Source organism: Limanda limanda, chromosome 12 (assembly GCF_963576545.1).
Source record: "Limanda limanda chromosome 12, fLimLim1.1, whole genome shotgun sequence".
Taxonomy (NCBI): domain Eukaryota; kingdom Metazoa; phylum Chordata; class Actinopteri; order Pleuronectiformes; family Pleuronectidae; genus Limanda; species Limanda limanda.
In genome coordinates, this window is record NC_083647.1 from 15,562,030 (window position 1) to 15,582,961 (window position 20,932).

At 41.2% G+C, this 20,932-nt stretch overlaps 1 protein-coding gene across 1 annotated transcript; it reads right to left on the reverse strand.

Annotated features, from left to right (window-relative positions):
• Positions 1-1,449: 1,449 nt before the first annotated feature.
• impg1b (interphotoreceptor matrix proteoglycan 1b) lies at positions 1,450-20,636 on the reverse strand. Its single transcript, XM_061082139.1, has 17 exons — positions 20,570-20,636; positions 16,733-16,933; positions 15,215-15,381; positions 15,072-15,100; positions 14,702-14,736; positions 14,529-14,572; positions 14,250-14,390; positions 12,414-12,472; positions 12,019-12,218; positions 11,527-11,925; positions 9,764-10,311; positions 9,275-9,364; positions 4,314-4,533; positions 3,606-3,816; positions 2,757-2,942; positions 2,469-2,655; positions 1,450-1,584 (listed from the first exon to the last, which is right to left on the reverse strand). Exons 1-17 carry the CDS (start codon positions 20,634-20,636, stop codon positions 1,450-1,452), a joined length of 2,919 nt encoding a protein of 972 aa, XP_060938122.1.
• Between the last annotated feature and the right edge of the window lie 296 nt (positions 20,637-20,932).

Below are 20,932 nucleotides of genomic sequence, written 5' to 3' on the forward strand. Positions count from 1 at the left end.
GTAATTCTACTTTTCATTTCTTACATCTTCGACAGACCCAACAAGCTCCGAAAACAATCAAAGACAAATAAAAGATCAAAGTTATTAATGCAAAATAACATTTTATTCTTTGTTGTTAAATGTAAAATGTGTAAAAAAAAAGACTCAAAAGACATGATTAGTGGGAGAAGTTGTTTTGAACAGGACAAGTTGAGATACAACACAGCAGCCAGTGTTTCTATACACAATACATCATGACCAAAGTCAACAGCTTATACATTCGTTCTCTTTTTGGGACACAACAAAGTTTGAGAGTAGCAGTAAAATAAACAACATTGTACAGTCTAACGTTAAAATACCAGCATGTGTATCAGTTTGTAAATAATAATAAATACCTCATTGTGAGGAAAGAACAACCTTTGCCAAGGGTATACAGGAAATGTTCCTACCAGACAATATATCAAATAAATATTAGGTTCCACTCGAAGACAACATAAGTCCGCCTTAACATCCATAGCTCTGTCTAAAAGAAGACACTTTCATCACTATGAAAAAATAATCTCAATCACTGCTCTACTGTACCTGCGTCAGTGCATCAATAGACAGTTGAACAGCAACGCAAGTCTCTTGTTTCTCGCGTTCGGAGTCGTCAAAGAACAGATTCTTCTAAACCTGCGTTATCCAACGGCCTTAAGAGACAACATGTTCGGTATTCATTTGGCAGGAGCCACGTCTGGAGGAGAGAGGAAGGAGAATGAGTCGTTTTTAAAATAATAAATGACAGGATTGGACTTGTAAATACACCTAGGCATCACTTGAATTGTATAAATCAATCGTGATTTTGATCAAATGAAAGGATGAGACACGAGCCATTCACTTACAACTAGATCATTGGAAGGTTAGAATATCATACTTGTTCTATGATTTATCTTGTATTCAAATATATGAATGCTTTAAAGCTTGGGTTGGTAATCCTGGAAAAGCTTACGAGAGCAGGTTATAGAATCCAACCGATACATCCCAACCTCCCATCGACCCTCTTGTCAGACATACAACCCAAAAACACATGAACGTGCACTGACTGAAAGCTGCTAGACGCCAAATTTTCCATGACTCGAACGCTAACTGGTTATCGTCTGCTTCTGCGGTGTATCCCTCCGGCTTGTCAGGGTGCATGAATGAAATTAACTTCATCTATTAATGGCTATTGAGACATGAAATCAATGTCCACAAATAAGATTAAAATTGTTTCGGAAACAAAATTACCAACCCTAACTTTATATGCATAAAAAATAGCGATTTGGTTTGTGAAGAAAGAGAAAATCAGCAAGGTCAGCATGCATTCAAGTTTTACCTTTGCACGCATCATAGAGCTGTAAAATATTTAATGTAACAGTTACCAAGATCGTCTTAAACCAAAAGATAAGATGCTGTTTATGAAAAATATTGAACATCTTGTGTGAAATCACATCAATATGAGTTTTCTGTTACATCCAAACTGATTCCTTCAATTTGACTCACCTCATTGTGTGGTATACAGTGATGGAAGTCCACAATCCCGGAGACTAACTTTTCTGATCTGGTTGTGTAGAGTTGTCTGGGGATCTGTGGAGACATGGAGTAGACGGGCTTGGCGTTAACAGTGTGCTTCAATAATATATAATGGTTCCAGAGGCACTTAGACAAACAGATGCAATGCAAAGGAAAGGAAATAAAGCACTGGACTATGGCAGGATAAGCTGGAAACAAAGCAGACAGGCAACTTCAGAGTTATATGTTTGATTTGGCACAAAGAAGTTATCAAAGTTGTGAATCATTTGTTCTTTAATCTGCCTAAACTGTGTTTATTTTTTGAAAGAAAGCCTCTGAGCAACTACTGAGGATACACAAGGATATTGATCTAAATTTAATTAGCATTTAAATAATAAGCAAATAATAGTGTCATATCCTGTTTTTGTAATACTAAGAGATACATTTTTTTCCCCTTTGATGGTAACTTTGATTGTAACTTCCAAACAAAGAAAAGAAAGCAAGAGGATAATTTGTTTGTCACAACAATAGCATATAAAGATCATCTCCATTTCCTCCCATTGTATAAAAATTGAGTCAAAATATCCTGGATACCCATTTTGAACTCTTGACGACACATTAGCATCAAATAACAAACTGAAACCAAACTTCCCAGAAAAAAATTGAGAAAATTGTATTTGAGGTTTACTATGACTTTTTATTTTGATCATGTCCCATCCACCAACATGGAGGAGGTGGGGTTCATGAACTATATTGCAGCCAGCCAGAAGGGGGCGATCAAAATGATTTGGCTTCCCTTTAGGAGGACAATCATGTCGTCCATGTTTATTTACAGTCTGTGGTTACAACATATTAGAAGGGAGTTTGTTACACTGATTAATTTATTAGTTTATATTAATCGCAGGTTAGAAGTTAGTAGCTAGTCAGTTTAGTCATCTGTACTTTCGGCGCCACAATACCTCAATACTCAGATGTAAATTCTCAAGAGAGACTAAATGTTCTTGCTCAGACTGTTGGGATTGGGAAGATGCAGAAGAGCTTGAAGGACATGGCAATGTGGACACTTGAGTTAAGGAACCATCATCATTCTCAAACACTGGGTTCACCCTTAAAGTATTCTCAAAGGCATAGGGAGCAAGGGTGTGCCTACAATGTAAAAGGACACGAGGTGAATGAAAAATGCTTCTGAAACAGCCAATGAATGACAAAAACTGTAATGTACAAAAAAGAGGGGCGGTCATACTTACACCACAGTCACAGCCTTTTTGGGCTTTATACACTTCTTGTTAAAGAATATCAAAATGCCAATGACGCCACAAACTAGGCAGAGACTTCCCACGAGGCTGGTTATAATAAGCGGAGGGTCCAACGGCACCAACACCAGCTCATCACAGTGGTGTCCGTGGTAGTGCCAGTATTTACCTACAGGACACCTGAAAGAGAGCAGAAAGTATAGGTCACAGGTAGGTCATTGTATAAACTGTAAACTTCGCTAAAATAAAAGGGCCCAGTTTTGTTTTTTCCCTGAAATGCACATAATTATAATTACAGTTTCAGAAAACAACTACAAATACACATGAAATTACGTATTTCCTCTTGCAATTCCATGATTCCCATTTCAAAACTCCCAAAATAGTTGAATGATGATCTCTTGATGAAACATCCTACAGTATTTCAACATGAACATTTCATACTATGGAAGCAGAATCATTTCTAAATGTGTTTTCATTCCTCACAAGTTTTAATTTGTTTCCGATTGAAAAAAACAGAATCCAAAAATGGCAGATTCCACCTGTAAACCAGAACTAGAAAAACACAGAATCATTTTACGAAAAAAGCCTCTCGTCTCTAATCAATACATTATGCTCACTGGTTGGGTGATCTCAGCTTTTTTTTTATAGTTAAGATTCAGCTTCTAAACAGCTTCAATTTTTGCAGGAACCTATTAGATTCAGATGATCCTCTGCACAGCATCGACATTTGCTTCATATTCAACTTCTGGGAAAAAACTATATATATAAAACAGGCAATCGGTAAAGACTGAGATTAGATGTTGTCATTTCTCTGTTTTTTTTCATCCGTCAGCTGTTAAGTACCTGCAGGTGGCTCCGTGTCCTGGGATGATTTCACAGAGGCCGTCATTGAGACAATAGTCCGGCTCCAGAGAGCAGGTGCTCTGACACGGCAGGCCTTCCTCGGTGCGGTAGCCCGGATCGCACAGACACTCGGCCTCATCAGTCCAACGGTTTACCACGCATCGCGAAAACTCATTGCAGGCCAGGAACATACAGGGGTCTCCTTGGTCGGCTGAGGGGGAGGGAGAGGAGAGAGAAGAGATGAACCACACGAGGAGAGAAATGGAGAGAGCAGAGAGGTGATGGCTCATTAATATTAATACAGTGTCCACAAGTCTCTCACTGTCTACAGTTTCAGGGGGGAAATTAAAGGGCATTTTGATTGATGGAGGTGTCTGTTTCCAATAAGGTGTTTTTAATGAAGTCACAAAAAGTCATGAACTCAAAAGGATGCATCAGATTTATACAGCACGTCACCGACAAACTGCAGAAGACAGCGGAGTGAGGGTTCCTGTTGTGGAGTGTCTGACCTTGTGGCATGAATAAGCATAAATCACTGCTAGTACACAATATTAGATTTTTGTCCACGTACTCCAGGATCGTCATATTTCATTCACATAACAGAGGAAACGCTTTTTCAAGAACTTTGAACTTACTTTTGATTAGAGGCAAGTTCCACTTCTACATAAATAGCAGAGATAATCAACAGTACAAGGACGTCTCTCTCACCCGGCTCTATTTCCAAGGAGCGGCTGTCGATCTTGATGTCAAGCCGCTTCGACGCAGCGCTGCAGAAGTCTTCCAGCACGCAGTGCACGGCTTCTGTGACATTATAAGGTACCGGCTTGTCCAGTTTCATCTTGCTGTTCACCACGACGCTGCCGTTCCTAAAGTTGAGGATTTCCAGCTCCTTGAATCCAGTCAAATTGGACTCGAGGTATGGAAGGAGCTGTGGGGAGGGAGAGGAAGGGCAAATTACTTTCTGCAGAACTTCAACAGGTTCCGTTTCATCATTTTGTTCAACTATTCTTTTTCAATTTTCCAGATGTATTAAAATGTTCTCATTTGAAAAGATTAGTTTTCTGTGCAGTTAGTGATGAGTGAGAGAAATTAGTTATTTGCAGCAGGAACATGGAAAGGCTTCACTGATTAATTTCAACCTAAAAGGTAAGAAAGGAGTCATGGTAAGTCCTTGGACCTTTCACTTGTAATGTTGTTCAATTCCTATCAGTGTCAAGTGTCAGTGAAGACCACACTGACTTGGACTTGGTTTTAATAGCTCAGCTGATTTTGAATTATTCAGGTCACATTTTACAGTGTGAACGCTATGAATAGTTCAGAATTAAATTTTTATGCAAGCGTGAAATCCTGCCATTACTGAGTGTAATTAGATTCAGACAAAATTAGGGTTAGGTTTTATGAGCGTTAGTGCAAGAACACAGGACGTGTTATTTCTAGTCACGGAAGCACCAGAGAACACATGATGGAAAGATCAGACACTTAAAAGGGTCTTGCATGGTATCAAAGCTATGTCACGTCCAAAAGACATCTATAATATATAGTGTTTGGTGCAGGCTTTTATCTCAACACATGCTATAGTGTCGTGTCAAGTATCTCTGCATTAGTCGACCTACACTTCCCTGTAAAGCCCAAACACAGAAACAATATAGAATCCAGATAAACCTCAAATACAAATCTTTTGGACATCTTTCACCAGCTAACAATTATTGTACCTAAACAATGTGGAAGTTTCGGGGGGAAACAAAGACACACTGGTGTACTGGCTGTAGTCAATCGATGATTGTAAGGCTGATTCATGCTTCTGCGGCCAAAGTACGTCATAGTTAGTTCGTAGCCTACGCACGGTGCCAAGCATTCATGGTTGTGTGTAGGTGTTTGTGAGTCGCGCTGCAATTACACCGCTTAAACCCTAGTGGCAGTAGAGTTTCTATGCATGTGTTGTGTGTCCTATAGTTTCTGGGTCAGTGGTTTAGAAATTCTCTGGCGTCAATGGCGAGTGTTACTAAGTGGATCGTGTTTGAGTTGGAGCTGATAGATGTTGAACCGTAATTAATATATCTGAAAGATCTACAACAAGTGAAAGAAAGACGTCCTCCATGTTCGTTCCTTCAACTCAACTAAAAAATAGCGGCTTGTCTGACAGAAATGCGACGCTTCCAAGTGGAGCAATCACAACTCTTACGGTGTGCATCACCTCAACACGTTATTACATTTCTGGGGAGGTGCACGTCAGAGTACGGCGGTGTTTGTGGATGCAGGAATTTCCTTGCAGCCTTTGGATTTCACATTAATATGGCAAAAATGAGCCTAAAAACATTACAAATTAAATTTTTAAAACTTATAAACAGTATTCGTTTAGCCAAGAAACTTCTAATCTAATCACATCTCAAAATCTTCCACATTATTGCGTTTAAAAACTTTCCCTCAGACTCAGACTTGCATCTCAGAAACTGAGAAACAATTCTATTAAGACTATGCACTTGGACTGATGACGGTGGTGATATTCAGACGGAGGGGGGGAGAGGCAACCTGCTAGAAGTAATGGACCTGCATCGATGTCCATCGATCTGAACCACTCTCCTTCCAGCCACTTCACGTTCACTACAGACGAGTCAAACATCAAACTGCTGCAGTGTGAGAGGGAGAGATTACGATGCTTTAGCTGGCCTGGCTGTCGAGCAGGAGATAAGAGGCCTTAAGGAGCTCTGCCCTGATTGGGTAACTTCACTTATCGCTGGCAGACAGTTTACTAGGTCCCTATAGCTAATAGTCTCTGAGAGAAGGGAGTACGAGATGGTCCAACATCGAGGACAAATGGGCAACAGGGTTCCCTGGTCACACAGCTTGCAGTTTGGTCATCCATTTGTCTTAATGCTGAATGTCCACTTATGTTCATTGTCGTTTAGATACCAATCTGTGGCTCTATTGCCTTTCACACAAGGTCAAAACCAAGACCAAGTTCCTTATAGACTTCAGTGCGGTCTTGTACTGACGCAGTAGAGATGCTGTAGTTTCCTCTGTTAGCTATACGCTAAACATTTGTAAAGAAATATAGACAGCATGGAAAAGAAAACAGCCATAATGGCATTATTTGGCACGATCACATTCCATTCTCAGAGGTTACACTTGTATCTACTGGTTCTTGTTTTGGAAAACCCAGCGAAACATCCCTTCTCTGAGGTCAGAAAAAAAAAGAAACGCCAAATGCAAAGTACTTATGTGCTGCCATGAAAATATGTTTCTGATATACTGTGGCAAATAAAGTCATTCAAACCTCCATGTCCAAATGTATTGGTTGCTTCACAAACCAGTAGGTACAGGAGTAATAGAGGAATATGGAAAAACAGGGAAGCTGAAAACTATACTGTGCACTAATGGTTCATATATATGTGGATATATATGAGAGAAATATACAGTATCATAAAAGGTGTTCAATATCCACTGACACATTACGTGTGTCATTATGTCCATTTAAATGGGCTGCGTAATGTCTTTTCATTAATGTTCTGGACATTTTTCTGTCATTTAAAAACTGTCTTAGACCAGTTTGACATATTTCTTTGAAAGTATCCCTTCAAGAATAAATAGCCCATTTAAAGGAAGATATCTCAATGGGATGTTGAAAATAGACAGAAGTTAATATAATACTTACCAGTTCAAATGTCTGAGCACATTAGATTTGCCAGGAAGCTAAATACATTGATTAATGAGGAGAACTGCAGAAAACAGGGTTTGGGCAACCATTAAACATTGGAGATGGAGAGTTATTGTTATTGCTTTGTATTTATGTGGGTAATTCATTTAAAATATGTGTCATCTAATTTCTGTCTGTGCAGGCCTACCTCTTCATATTTTACTGCGTGTACAACATGTTTTAACTTTTGAGCTTGCTGTTAATAAAAAGTAAGCCCACCTGCCCCCAGTAGTTCACGCTCCCTCTGGTCTTTTGCACTGCAGCAAACACACAATCCAATTTGTATCGAACTTCCTCAGTTTGAAGCTGAGGCCTTTACGTAACAAACCTCTAAGCAAACCTAAAAATATGTCAACCTCGGACTAAGCCCTGAACCTAAAGCGGGATGTCATGTGATGCTTCTTTCTTTAATGTAAGCTAATTGATGCAGTTTAAAAGAGAGGTAGTCGTCACCTGCTTTGCCAGCAGCTAATGCAAATTCAACAATCTTATTAGCAGAGAAACCGTACTGTTGCTTGTTTGCCACAAATGCAACAAACGAGACATTTATGCATCAACTTAAAATTACCTTTTGACATGAATGTTACAAAACAGAACGACTTCAACCAATCAGTTGTCTATTTTATTTCATCGTCTTCGGCAACATGCATACAGATGTCCACAAAACCTGGCTGCTGTCGCACTAAGCAGATTGGACCCATTAATAGCACAATGCGTGCTGGTGCTAGAACTGGCCAGAATTACTCAAAGCTTCTTACCACGAGTCACAAACCAATGACTAAGGCAGACCCAGGTCCCATGACTCAGACTTACCAGGCCTTATAGTTTGCTCTCTACCATGTTTACGGCAAAATTGTTTTACAAACATAGAGTTAATTGAACTGCATTAGTTTTACTAAGCATTCATTCACTCAACTTCCTTTATCGTTAAGGCTTCAAAGATATGCACAAACACACAAGTAAATGTTGTAACACAAATGCAAAAATAAATTCTGGACTTTGTTGAAAAGAAACACACAGGCCTAACCAGACTTAGATTTTCCACTACATACAAAGTCCCTCATTTTAAAATCCCCTGTTTTCAGTCTTTATGCTAAGCTAACTAGCTGCTGGGCCCAGCTTCACATTGAACAAACAAATAAAGTATGAGAATTTAATCAATACTCTCATGTCAAGGTGTGCTGAGACAGAAAGGGAATTTAAGACGCACTATTAAATAAAAGTTAATGGGAAAATGTGAGAAAGCATGAATAGACATGCTCCGGGTGAGGATAACTTTTCAAAATGTGTACTTTCCCAGAGCTCTATGAATCTAGCGTTATACAATAAGCAGTGAGAAAAAAAATAGGATAACTGGAGTGAAATAGCAGATGTTGGAAGGTCCTGAGTTCAGTCAGAGGCTGGGCCTTCACCAAAACAGCCAAAAACCTAAAGCACCAGAAGCAGGTCTAGTTTTTACACTCTGTACACACAACAAACACAGTAATCCAGTGGTAACTTTGCTTCACCCTCTGAACACACCTAGAGGTGAAGAAGTAAAATTGCCTTTTGACCATTGAGGTTTAACTTTTTTGGTTCTTCAATATTTTATATTTCAATCCTAATAACAGAAGTCATTACAAAAGTAAAAAATCCTTGCAGACACAGATTTTACAAATTTACATTCATATTGAATTGTGAGTCACACAGAATCTAAAGAATCCTTAAAAAAGTGAAAACTCTACCACAATTCAATGACTTAAGGCAAAACACATGACAATCTTGCCAATACAATAGAACAACACTTTGCACAAAACAACAAAAAGCAACTGCATGCGGTCTATGTTATACACATAATCAAAGCCAAGAACCAAAGCTGAGTATGTTAGAAATGTTAGGTACTTGATTGTTAGTAACTGCATTTCGGAAGGATTAGTAAAGAAAGGTTATGCTCTCGCTGAGGCATTGGATAGTTCCAATATGGAAAGAAAAATACCGGTATGGAGGCTAAAGTCGTCTGTTTCCTAGGCCCAGATCTACTGGAAGCTCCAGGGTTTGGCGGGTCTCTGGAGCCAGAGTGCTGTGTCTAAGTGAAACAGAGTATGTGACAAGCTTCTTGGTTATACTGTTGACCCGATGGCTCTGCTTGGATTGATCAAGATTTTGGCGACTGGTTAAAGCCTTATCAAACACTTACAATTATATTTATGATTAAAAAACTGTTTCATTAATAATTAACTGTCATTTTTACGATGAAAAAAAGCAACCGTGAGGATAAGGCCCAGAAAGTGCATCCTCACTTGTGCAACAACACTTAGATCAAGCACCAACGTGGGGCTGCTTTAAAATCATTAACTATATCATTACCTAAAACCAAAGTTGAACGGTAAACTTTGCGTAAATACACTCGTATCAGCTACCAAAGCAAGTATGAGAATGCAGCGTGGACAAACATGATATCCAACACAAAAGCTTGTGTACCTACCAGCTCAAGAAAGGTATTTTCCAGGGATTTATATTCCGGGGAGCTCTTGTTGAACAGGTCCTCAGAAAACATCATGTTAGTGACCCTCAAGCTAAAGAAAACCACTAACTCTTTGCTCCTGTCCACTGTGGTCAACAGAGGGGTGCTGGCTTGTCTCATGGCTGGTGCTGCCGTGGATTCATGTGGGCGTTCGTCCGACTCTGAGGGGTACCCACTGCCGCTCTCTTCCCCCAGAGGCTCGGTCCCATCTGCCACTGTCCCGCTCTGACTCGTTCCTACATCCTCTTGAACGTTTGAGCCCTCGGCAGGGACGTCCGTTGTCCCACTGTGCCCTCCGTTCGACTCATCTAAGTCTTCAGGGGCTTCGCCACTTGCCTCCGGAGGCGTCAAAGGCTCCACAGCTGATCCTGGTTCAATACCTTGGGCTGTATCCTCATGAGGATTATCCCTCGTCACTTCCTCAGGGTCGGGGTCTGTAGTCTCCAAGGGAACATCTTCATTCTGTAGCTCGGGCTGTTCCTCACTGGAACCATCAGTTGGTTCAGGTTCTTGTAAAACATATCATGAAAGAGTTTTTAATGCCTTGGAAGACTAATGTAAACAGGTCTACTAGTATAGTAATACTCTACATCAGCGTTGAAGCGCATTTGTATTAAAACGTGGTTCTAAACGTTCATGTCACATGACCATGGCTAACTGACTATCACTATCCAAATTACAACTGATAATACTAGTATTAGTGTTAGTAACCCCAATACTAACCTAAATTATTGTATATCTATTTTGGCATCATTGATATTATATCTTACAGAGGGGAAAATGATTATATGAATACAATAATTATCGTACAACTGGTAACACGGCTCTACATTTATACTAAATACTACGCAGCTCCCCCAAATTCAGTTCAACAAGCCTGACGATATTTGGTATCTATTGAAACTCAACTAGAATTTAAAATTAAGTTTGGGAGATTTGTTTGGCTGCGCAGCATGAGGTTGTAATGACTGGACCGCCAGACAAATTACTGCTTGTTAATGGGTTTTAATATGATTTATTGCCTCAGCAGGGAGCAAAACTCCATGGGCAAAACCTAACCAGCAAATCTAATTGTGCTGCTGATTCCATTTCCCTTGAGAGGCGACTGTTCTGTACTTACAGAATAGGAGGAAAAAATAGGTCGCTCTCTATCAGTCCAATAACTTTAATTTGTCGCTAAATTGTTTTATGAGACTGTTGTATGTTGTGAAATGAAATTGTCACATTGGAGTTTATATGAAAATGGTGCCAAACTTGAATAATCTGTACACTTAAGTAAAATAGAAAAAATTTACTTTTTCACCACCCAGTACGTGTGGATAAATACTAGGCCGATCATTTTAAATGCTATTAAATGGTAATTTAAGAAAAGCACTACATTCTTTCACAACCTCTTTTAATACAACCCTTTTCTCCTTTTTACTGCTGTTATCTTATCAATTACCCCTCATAACCACTCTCCCTTGTTTGGTATCATCCAATCAATCCAGTTTTAATTCTTTCAATCTTCTCGTCTTTTCTGTCTCCTGCCAATAACAATAATTAGCTCCTGCCATTTTCCAGACGTCAGCAGTATCTGAAACCAGACACTGACGATGAAGTAATTAAGAAACACCACAGTCTACTTTTGATCAACAACGTTTTTTAGACTTAAACTTGTCCCACTTCTGATTGAAAGGAAAACTTGTGCTTTAAAGACCAGATTCAACCTGACGGAGCCTTACCGTCCGTCACCCGTCCTTCAGGTTCAGCCTCACCTCCCTGGTCTTGCTCAGTTGGCGGCAGCACCTCCACCTCTGGCACTGTGTCCTCCTCCTCCTGTGTGGTGGTTTCTGGAGCTTTAACGTCTCCAGCCTCTTGAGCCAGATCTGCTGCTGCCATCAGAGGGGTCTCGTCGGGGACGGCAGGACTGGCCTCTTGGAGGACGCTTGGGGGGAAAGGCACGATAGTGTGTGTTTCTGGTTCGATCGTGGAAACTTCCAGAGAGTTTTCTATCGCTGCCACAGTGGGTAAGAAATTGTAAGCAGGGCTGTAGTCCTCTGTCTGGGTCTTTGTGTCGGCCTCTGGTAGGAAACTCTCAACCGACTTGATGCCGAGCTCAGCGACTGGATAAATTGTAGTCACTGAAATGGAAAAGTTCAAACATTTACACCGCGTTAAACTCCTGTTATTTTTTTACTCAGTTAAAAGTGAGTAGCCATTGATATTAATCTTACCAGCTTCAAAGCTAAGAGTCTGTAGGTCCATCGGTAGTGACGGCTCCTGCTTTAAGGCCTTCTTAATGATGCTCTTCAGTTTAGGAGCGTTTACATCCTCGTCCGGGTCCGTTTGAGGCTCCTCAAGACCCTCAGGATCATCATTGAGCTCTGTCTCTCCGTTAAAGACCACAGCGTAGCGCATAGACACATCCTCCGTGCTGATCAACACAACAAATCAGTCAGGATCCCTCAAAGCACACATTTGGGTAATGTTGTATTTTCTCTTGATACTCTGGTAGTAAAATGTCTCACTAAAAGTCACTAAATTAGGTTTTGAGTCGATTTGCTGGATTGTTTTCGCAAAATTAATCACAACACAAAGATTATGGTGCGGAATCTGTGATGAAACTCACCGAAATCCCAGAACACGAATCTCTTTGAATCCTGGAACTTTTTCAAACACATGAAGCATCTTTGCAAAGAAAAAAAAAAAAAGAGAGAATGAAAATGGGAAGGATATTTAGAGAACATGACTACTTCTTAGATTAATAAAACCTTCTAAAAAACTTTTAACATTTTGGAAGTTTGTTGACATTGCATGTTGAATATTGTTAATAAGGAAAACAAATAATCTTTTACAATGTTCAAATCACAGATCTCTCAAATTCACCTTTACCGAACCGTTTCAATGTGTGATGTTTGTTGTGTGTCGTAGGTTTTTAGTGAGTAGTTTTTTTACATTAGTTTTAACACTTGTAAAGTGTCTTTTAGTACTTTAAAAACGCTCTAAAAATAAAATGTATTATTATTATTATTATTAGAACAGGAACCCACATGAAGGCTGAACATTAAGACGTCATCCTCAATAGATAAACACTTCACAAATGTACATAATTGGGTTGAATTGTTAACATTTAGTTCATCGTATTTGAAGCCACAAGCATTTATTATATCGTAAAAGCCTAAAACACCACCTTTTACCCCTTCACTTCAAATAACCACTACTGACACCAAACTGGCCAGTGCATGAAAATGTTCTCAGTGACTTAAGGACGCATTAACCCATTGGATGGTGTGACTGTGTGTATGTAGCATGTGTGTTTAATCACGGGTGACGTGTCGGGTCAACAGACGCGTGTCAACGGGTTCGGATGGGTCCAGGTTTGACTTGGAGATAATTGGGGGTGCGGGCGGGTGAGGGTTTGCAAAAACGGACTCGTGTGAGATTCTGCTACAAGTGTCAATGGAGAGTTCAAGCCACACCTACTCCCACCCTTGACCATATTTGGAAGTTGCTTCACGTTCGCCCTTCATGGCTGCAGCTGGATATACCTGATCGGATTAGGGGATTTGGGAACAGGTGTGTTTATGTGGATTGTGGGAGTCAGGTGATGGCGAGAGCTGGAAAACACTGACGACTACTGCAGGGCTGGGAAAGAGGAATTACTGGCATGCAAAAGATCCAGGTAGCATTGAGAGGTGGTAGCCATAACAGCCACTTGCAGTTACTCTTAATTCTTCATCCAGAATCCGCCAAAGCAGGAGGTGTTAATACGATAATCATTACATTTACGTTTTGAAGTAAACTTTTAAGAATTGGTCAGCCTTTGTTCACACAGTTTACATTTCTCGATACGTCCCTGAAGAAACACTTTTGACCTTTCTCTCATATTCTACATTATCTAAATGAAAGTCGAGACACATTTCTGTCAAAAGTTATGACGCGCCGATGGCTTTTCACCATCAGAAGTCATCCTTAATCGCTATGGCCAACGTCTTCTTAGTCACAGATTATCTACTCGATTAGATCTGACTATTCCGGGCTTGTGGTAATTCAGAAGTCTTATCTTAAGACCCTTGGTTGCAACTTTAAAGCTGTTAAATCAATCAGGGCGCGTTTGACACCTAATAATACAATATTGTAGAAGCCTGCAATCGTACGGAGTTCAGTGCGAGTCATCTTGCATGTGAAAAGTTCAAAGAATGATTTAGATGTGAAGGGTAAAATAAGGGAAGAGGAAAACAGAACGATTATGTTTTGTCGGCAAACAGGGAATGGACGACCAGCAGCTGCTGCATAGAGCTGAAGTTTACGAGAACACACACTATAAAACGCAACAGCTGCTTTGCCAGAAGAGTTTCATTACCCGGGGAAGGGATGTTTAAAAGCTTCTCCAGCACATCGATAACATCACAGGGCTTTGTGTGTCTGCAGGTAAAGCTCAGGTAACCTCAGGACTCTCCCTCACCTTGTCTGTGAGCTCCCGGGTGATGTCGCTGTAATGCGGCGACGTGGGGTCGCTGAGGAGCTCGCTGTACGCCGGGTCCACGATGGTGACGCTGAACATCACGATGTACTCCTGGTTGTTCTCCTTTATCATGTTGGCATTCTGCGAGTATGTGGCAAAATGTGACAAAATCGACATTACATTGCAATGGAAACTATGGGGATTGTGTTGTAGCCCAGGTAGAAGAAGATTAAGGTTTAGGATTCTGAAATATAAGGTCAAAGGCGACCGCCTCACCACGTCATCGTCCGTTGGAAGAAGAATCAGAGGCGGCGTCCAGGTACCTGAGACAAAACCGCAACTCGCCAATTATTTATTGAGCCATCATGCAAATGTATTGACAGCCGTCGCATTCCTAAACAAACCGAATTGCTTTAATTTAACAATATTGACGCAACAATATTTGAACTCACATTCCCTTCCATGATCTGTGGTTGCAGTGACAGTTCTGGGGACAAAAAGAGAACATAATTATAAGCAATGTATTCATAGACGATTACATTTTCTGGATTAAATTAGTATTAATCAAGAATCCTCATGCTAAAAACCAATTTCATTTTTGTATAAAATCCTCAATTTGATGTTAGATGTGGCAGTGCTTTAGCTGTTCTGAACCCTGATCCGAGGCGTTAATACCTTCTCTGATACTTCCATTGCCTCAGAAAACGAAAACACTGCTAATTAATGACAATTATTTAAAAGATTTAAATGGTTTTGCAGTTCATGTAATTGACTGAAAACAAAAATGTATTGCAACATTTAAAAAGGGAAGTCTGCACCCACCCTTCAAGTTCAGCCTCCTCTGCCACTCTCTGCAAATTAGAAACAAGATGTTGAAGATCACAGATGTACAATGTAGGAGGATAAGAAAACAGTTGTGCAGTATGAACTGAAAAGATATCGTTCTGTGTTTGTGCCGGACTCACTCTGGCCACCAACTCCAGATGCTCCTGGGTGCTGCTGAAGTTCTGGGCCAGCTCATCCATGCAGAGGTTCTGGTGCTGGCAGGTGTAAACCCAGGCTCTGTACTCCTCCGAGTTCGGGACCCGGTCAAAGAAGATCCGGAACGCCTCCCAGATGGCCTCCTGACAAACTGCACATAAATCATGTAACGTTACACACGTCTCGCTTTGATTTTTCTGAGTAAATGCATCAGAAAACAGTTATGAATGCAGAGCACATAATGATACAATAAATCACAAAGTGAATAATACGATATCATGTAACTTGGACAGCACAGTAATGCCTGTTTGAGTAAATGTCAAACTGTATTTCATGTTGTGATATTTTTGCGAATATTAAAATCAGCAGCCCTGAAGCAACAGTGTGCTTCATCTACCTCTGTGGCAAAAACAAGCTCCGCATTGTCCAATATATTGATGCCTGTGGGAAATTTATTCTCGAAAAATGACAAAGTGCTTAGGTTCAATACACCAAATTAATCAGCCGCATTTTGAAACGATGCACAACAGCTGTTGTGGAACAATTTGTATTACCAACTAAATGTAGCAGGCAGGCAATGGCCTGTTAAATCACTCACAACCCATCTCTCTTGGACAAAAGATATTTGCATAAAGCTTCATTATATCTGTTTTCTTTGTGTGCATCCATAAAGTCAGCAATGAACAGTTTCATCCTGTGGCATCGCATTGACGTCACCAGGCTCTAGAACAGCAAAACAAACACTGCATATCTACATGTGATTTAGAGAATTATACATATCTGTGAAGACAGAAATAGAAATAAGATTATTTATTCAGCTACCAAATGCAAACATCTCTTGAATTAGCAGGTAAACGCAGGTTTTTTTTATGTGGTTAAAACCTTGGAAAAAGGCAATTACTTCCTTTCCCATTGCCAGTAGAGGAGTTTGCCGTTCTGGTTTTTCCCCCCAGTGCATCATGTTCTACGTCGCAAACGCACCGACATCTGAGGCACTCCCTCACCTCGCTGTCTTGCCAAATTAGCACGGTCACCTGGGTCTCATATTTCCATCACAGGAGCCGTAGCTGATTAAAACCTGTGTCTGCTGCAGAGTCATTTGACCCAGGGGCAATTGCTGATTGAATCCATTCACATGGCAGACAAAAGCCAGATGCTAGTGGGTGTTACAGGGTTTTTTTCAACCAGTGGAAAAGGGGCTTAAAAGTTTGATTCTTATCAACACAAAGTTGGTGTTTAGGGAAGGAATCTTTGATTATAACCTTCGTCAAGAAGGTTTTCACCCCTTTCCGTTTGTTTGTTGGTTGGATTGCATGTTTGCATTTTGAAGGATGTGGTGCATGTCCTTGAAGAACCCATTCAATTATGAATAACAAATCTGATATCTAAGTGTTTATGAAGTTTGATGTGGTTTGGTTTAAATCAAGGGGACTGTTGGGTCTTGGTGGAGGGACCAAACAAAAATTCACATAGAAATGGTAACAGTGGACATCACTTTTTACCTCTGAGCTTGTAATAGGCCCGATGGCTGCCCAAGACCACTTTCATTGTGTCCTGGGGACACACCTTGACCCCCGTGTTGAACAGTGTTGACCTCCTGGTCCGATGTCCGACATGTGCAGAGTGTCTGATTGGTCGAGAGGCTTCCAGGAAGTGTCTGTACTTCACATCCCTGAGTCCAGAGAAACTGGGGTCTTGAAGGTCTGCGAGACAAACGTGATGTTAGAAGATTAGGAAGAAGGGACCTTTCTTTATCTTTACATTTTTCAGAAAATAAAATTTGACTTAAACAGACTCACTCAGACACTCTCCGGACATTTAACAAAGGGTTTTTCAGGAAAAGTTGCAGAAAGTATCCAGAGCAATTGACTCTGACATATGCGTTCTCACATACAAGCCCTCCGGAAAATGTCCAGAGTTCAGAGCAGGTCTGAAAGCAGCTCGATTCTTAAAGTGTGCATCCAGGTATCAGGCAATTAACACCAGCTTCCACTAAGGAGTATTTAATGTGACAGTCACTTAATCCAACAAGTTACATCATGGCATCTGCCTCTTACTGTAAACTAACTGCTGGCTTCTTCTGCCACCACCACTGTGTTGGAGCGATGAGTTTATCTGAGCTTTACACTTCACTGTGGTGTGAAAACACCTGGGGCCCAGAGCTTTGAGCTGCTGCTTGGACGGATACGGTTTTTAACACTGGTAAAAGGGCACAGATGTGTTGAGAAAGCGAAGGAGCAACACTCTCTCCTCCCTGTGGATCAGCCAATGAGACGCCCTTGGGCAACTTAACCCATGACCAGTTCCAGGACGAGTTTGTTTTTGGCGGCGTCGAGGTGTTAATGTGCAGAAACGCATGCATGAGGTGCACGCACAGCACACGTTAAAGAGATTAAAAACAGATACAGGTGATAATGCATCGTTACCACCACCTCTGCATCATCAGAATATCTCAGGTGGAACTATTTCCTGTGTTTTATATATATATATATATATATGTGTTATATATGTTTTACAATGCCCTTGTGTACGATAGGATGCTTTTATCTTTCTTCTATTATTTATTCATCATGAACGTTGACAGATGTGTGTGCAGGAATGTGTACATGTACGTTGTAGGTGCCGCGCAACAAACTTGTGCGATGACAAAAAAGCTCTCTCTTCTCTTCAGACCTGTTTCCATGTCACTGAGATGCTGCCGACATGATGAGAGCTGACCAAATTGTCTGATCACTTTAATAAAGACAACAAACTCAGTTGCCCTGGTAAGGCCTTTCACCGGGGTAACCCCACACCATTACACAGTGTGCCAGTCGACGCTGTCTAACCCAGTCACCCCATTGTATGAAGCTATTTTAGAAGAAAGGCCCTCATTGTGGTGCCAGGTGGCAAAACCTCAGAGGGCTTCTTAAGACAATAAGCCAGGATTTAGGAGCCCCGAAACACCGGCCGGAGGTCAGCAGGCTCAGATAACAAACCATGCCTCCTCCGGATGAGAGAGGAGGAAAGGTAATGGAAAAAATAAGAAAGAGCAATGGAGCGTAAACAATATAATCACAGTTATATCTGCGTCGGAGCTTTGAGCCGGGGAAGATTTTTTTTTAGGGAGGAGATAAACAAGAGAGCAATCTTCGTACATAAAGACAACTGAGCTGCGCTATCTGATCTTCAGCACGTCGCAGTAACACTGAGCGGAGGCCGAACCCCAAGTGACGACATCACACGGCAACAGACACAGGGTGTCACACGAGGACACGCTGCACAGCTGCAAGTGTGTGTGCTATCGCATCTGCAGGAGGTGGTAACAATATCACAAACACCCAGACACGCTCATGCAACGCAACACTTCACACAACATAGTTATATTTTCATTAAAACTGCACCATTGAACTGTAATAGTACAGAAGTTAAACTGAATTTGCTTTTCTTTGGTTTATTTGCTTTAAATCACTTTAGATTGAAAATCTTTGGGCTTCAGAGTGTTGATCAGTTTGAAAATATCACCATAGTCTTCTGAGAAACTCTTTTTGTCTGTCGGTTTAATCAAAAATGTCTAAAGTTCTTGATAAGGACGGGCAGCACGGCAATGCAGTGGTTAGCACTGTCACCTCACAGTAAGAAGGTTTCTCTGTTCGGAGTTTGCATCTGTTAGCGCTGGTTCTCCCCGGCTGCTCCTGCTTCCTCCCACCGGCCAAACACATGCAGGTTTGGGATTAGAGTTAATTGGAGAGTCTAAATGAATTAATAGTGTGAACCTACGTGTGAACAGTTGTTTGTCCTCTGTATGTAAAGCCTGCGATTGGCTGGCGATCTGTCCGAAGGTGCACCCAGCCGCTCTCCTGATTTCAGCTGGGATTGGCTGCATCCCCCCCCCCCCACAACCCTCAAAGCATCAGCGGTATAGATAATGGACAGAGCTAACAAGTAAGAGTATGTGAAGGTATAATTAGAGTGTAATTACACATAGTTAGCACTGATGTGTTCTCTCAGAGCTTGTGTGTTCATATTGTCTTGTTTAACCATGCTGTATGATTAACCTACTCATGTATTATTGTTGCAAATGATTATGATTTGTGTGTTTATCATAGTGTCAGAGTGACATCTCTATGTTGCCATCACACTGAACTAAGAATGATGATGACTGAAGTGTTCAACCTCTTAGAGATACTTAGTATTTGGTGGCTGTTGCATTGCATTATACTGCTCATACAGGTTTGTGTTGCTGACGTGTGACGAACGAACTTAAAATTTTAAACTGTTCAAAACACTTATTCAGATTCAGTCACGTTTTGCAGGAAACGTTTTTTGTTAATCATTGAATTACATATCAGTAATAACCTCAACAATGAACAAAATTGTTTCCCTCAAATCCAAAATTGGCTGAAGACCAAGAACATACAAAGAATGTGTGGCCATCGACGTAGACTTGTGGGCAAAGCCATCCCTGTTTAGCGTCTGTCAGGCAGAACCGCTCACCAACTTGACCCTCCCCCCCTCCAGTCGGTCAGAATTTGGCCTGAAATTAAGCCAAGTCCTGATTGTTTTCGTTAGGAATCAAGAAAACATCTGAATAGTGGGAGATTGAAGAATGACTGCTCATACACGGGGGCCTGAGCGGGAGGAGGGGGGGGCGTCAGAGCGCACGGCCCCTAATGCCCGGTGTGGGCGCAGAAAAAAAAAAAAAAAAAAGGCCTCACAGCAGAACTACAAGCCAGAAAAGATTAGCGTCCTGCGACACTGGAAACAGAATGGCTTTTGTTTCCTTCGGGATAATGAGCTCACCCGGGCACATCACACTGAACGAGACAACCCGTGCGGACGCAAATGTTATCACTGGCGAAACGATGCTATCTTTCCCAGCGCACATCCATTATATGTCATCGCCCATTAAATTCAAATGGTGAATATTCACAACATTAAAAGGGGGCTCGTCGGCTGCTTGACATTTTCTAAAAAACGGAATTTGAGGACGAGCTTTCGTAGATTTCAGACAATTTTTGTTCCCCCAACTGCAAGGTCGCTCAAACACACTTTAAACTGGAAAACGCTGTTGCCCTTGAAGTGAGTCACCACCTCTGTCGTCCAGCAGAACTTCACTGATAGAAAAGCTGGAGGATTTCTCATCTACTTTACTGAAAGCAATGTGCACAGTGTCCTTGATTCTTACTTTCTTATAATTTCCTCTTGATCCCAGGTGGGACAGAGCTGTGCAGAGATTGACAGAATTGCATTTGTACCCAAAGTGCAGCGTTAAAGAGTTAGATTGTATTAACTTCCTTCACAAAGTTGCGACTACTCAAACTTTTTATAAAAACTTGGATTCCAGCCTGGATTCTTACCTTTGATTTGACTTGCGTGGAGGGTAAACACGCACAAAGTGAAGAATAGTCCCGACTTCCAAAGCATGATGGGCTAATTTATGTGGTTTTCCAGCCCCAAGTTGTCATTTGTAAAGTGATGGTTGTAAAACAACAACAAGATCCAGAACTGTTCTATGGCTGGTCCACTACGGAGAGGGTGAGGTCCAGTCCGCTCCGATCTGATCTCCAGCTCCACTCCTCAGCAGCCCTCAGTTCCTCATTGCTGTTGGATCCCTGTTGACATCCGAGGTGGCTGCATGGATGGATGAGCATAGGGAGCGAGGGAGGGAGGAGAGGTCGAGGAAGAAGAGACGGGGAAAGAACGGATTGGAGTTTTGGCTC

Bases quoted from the DNA above. Each gene is read 5' to 3' on its own strand.
- impg1b (XM_061082139.1), bottom strand. From the start codon at position 20,636: ATGCTTTGGAAGTCGGGACTATTCTTCACTTTGTGCGTGTTTACCCTC. The intron at 15,101-15,214 runs GTGAGTCCGGCA...TCTAATTTGCAG, and splicing joins ATCTGGAGTTGGTGGCCAGA to AGAGTGGCAGAGGAGGCTGA. The intron at 10,312-11,526 runs GTAAGGCTCCGT...ATGTTTTACAAG, and splicing joins TGAAGGACGGGTGACGGACG to AACCTGAACCAACTGATGGT.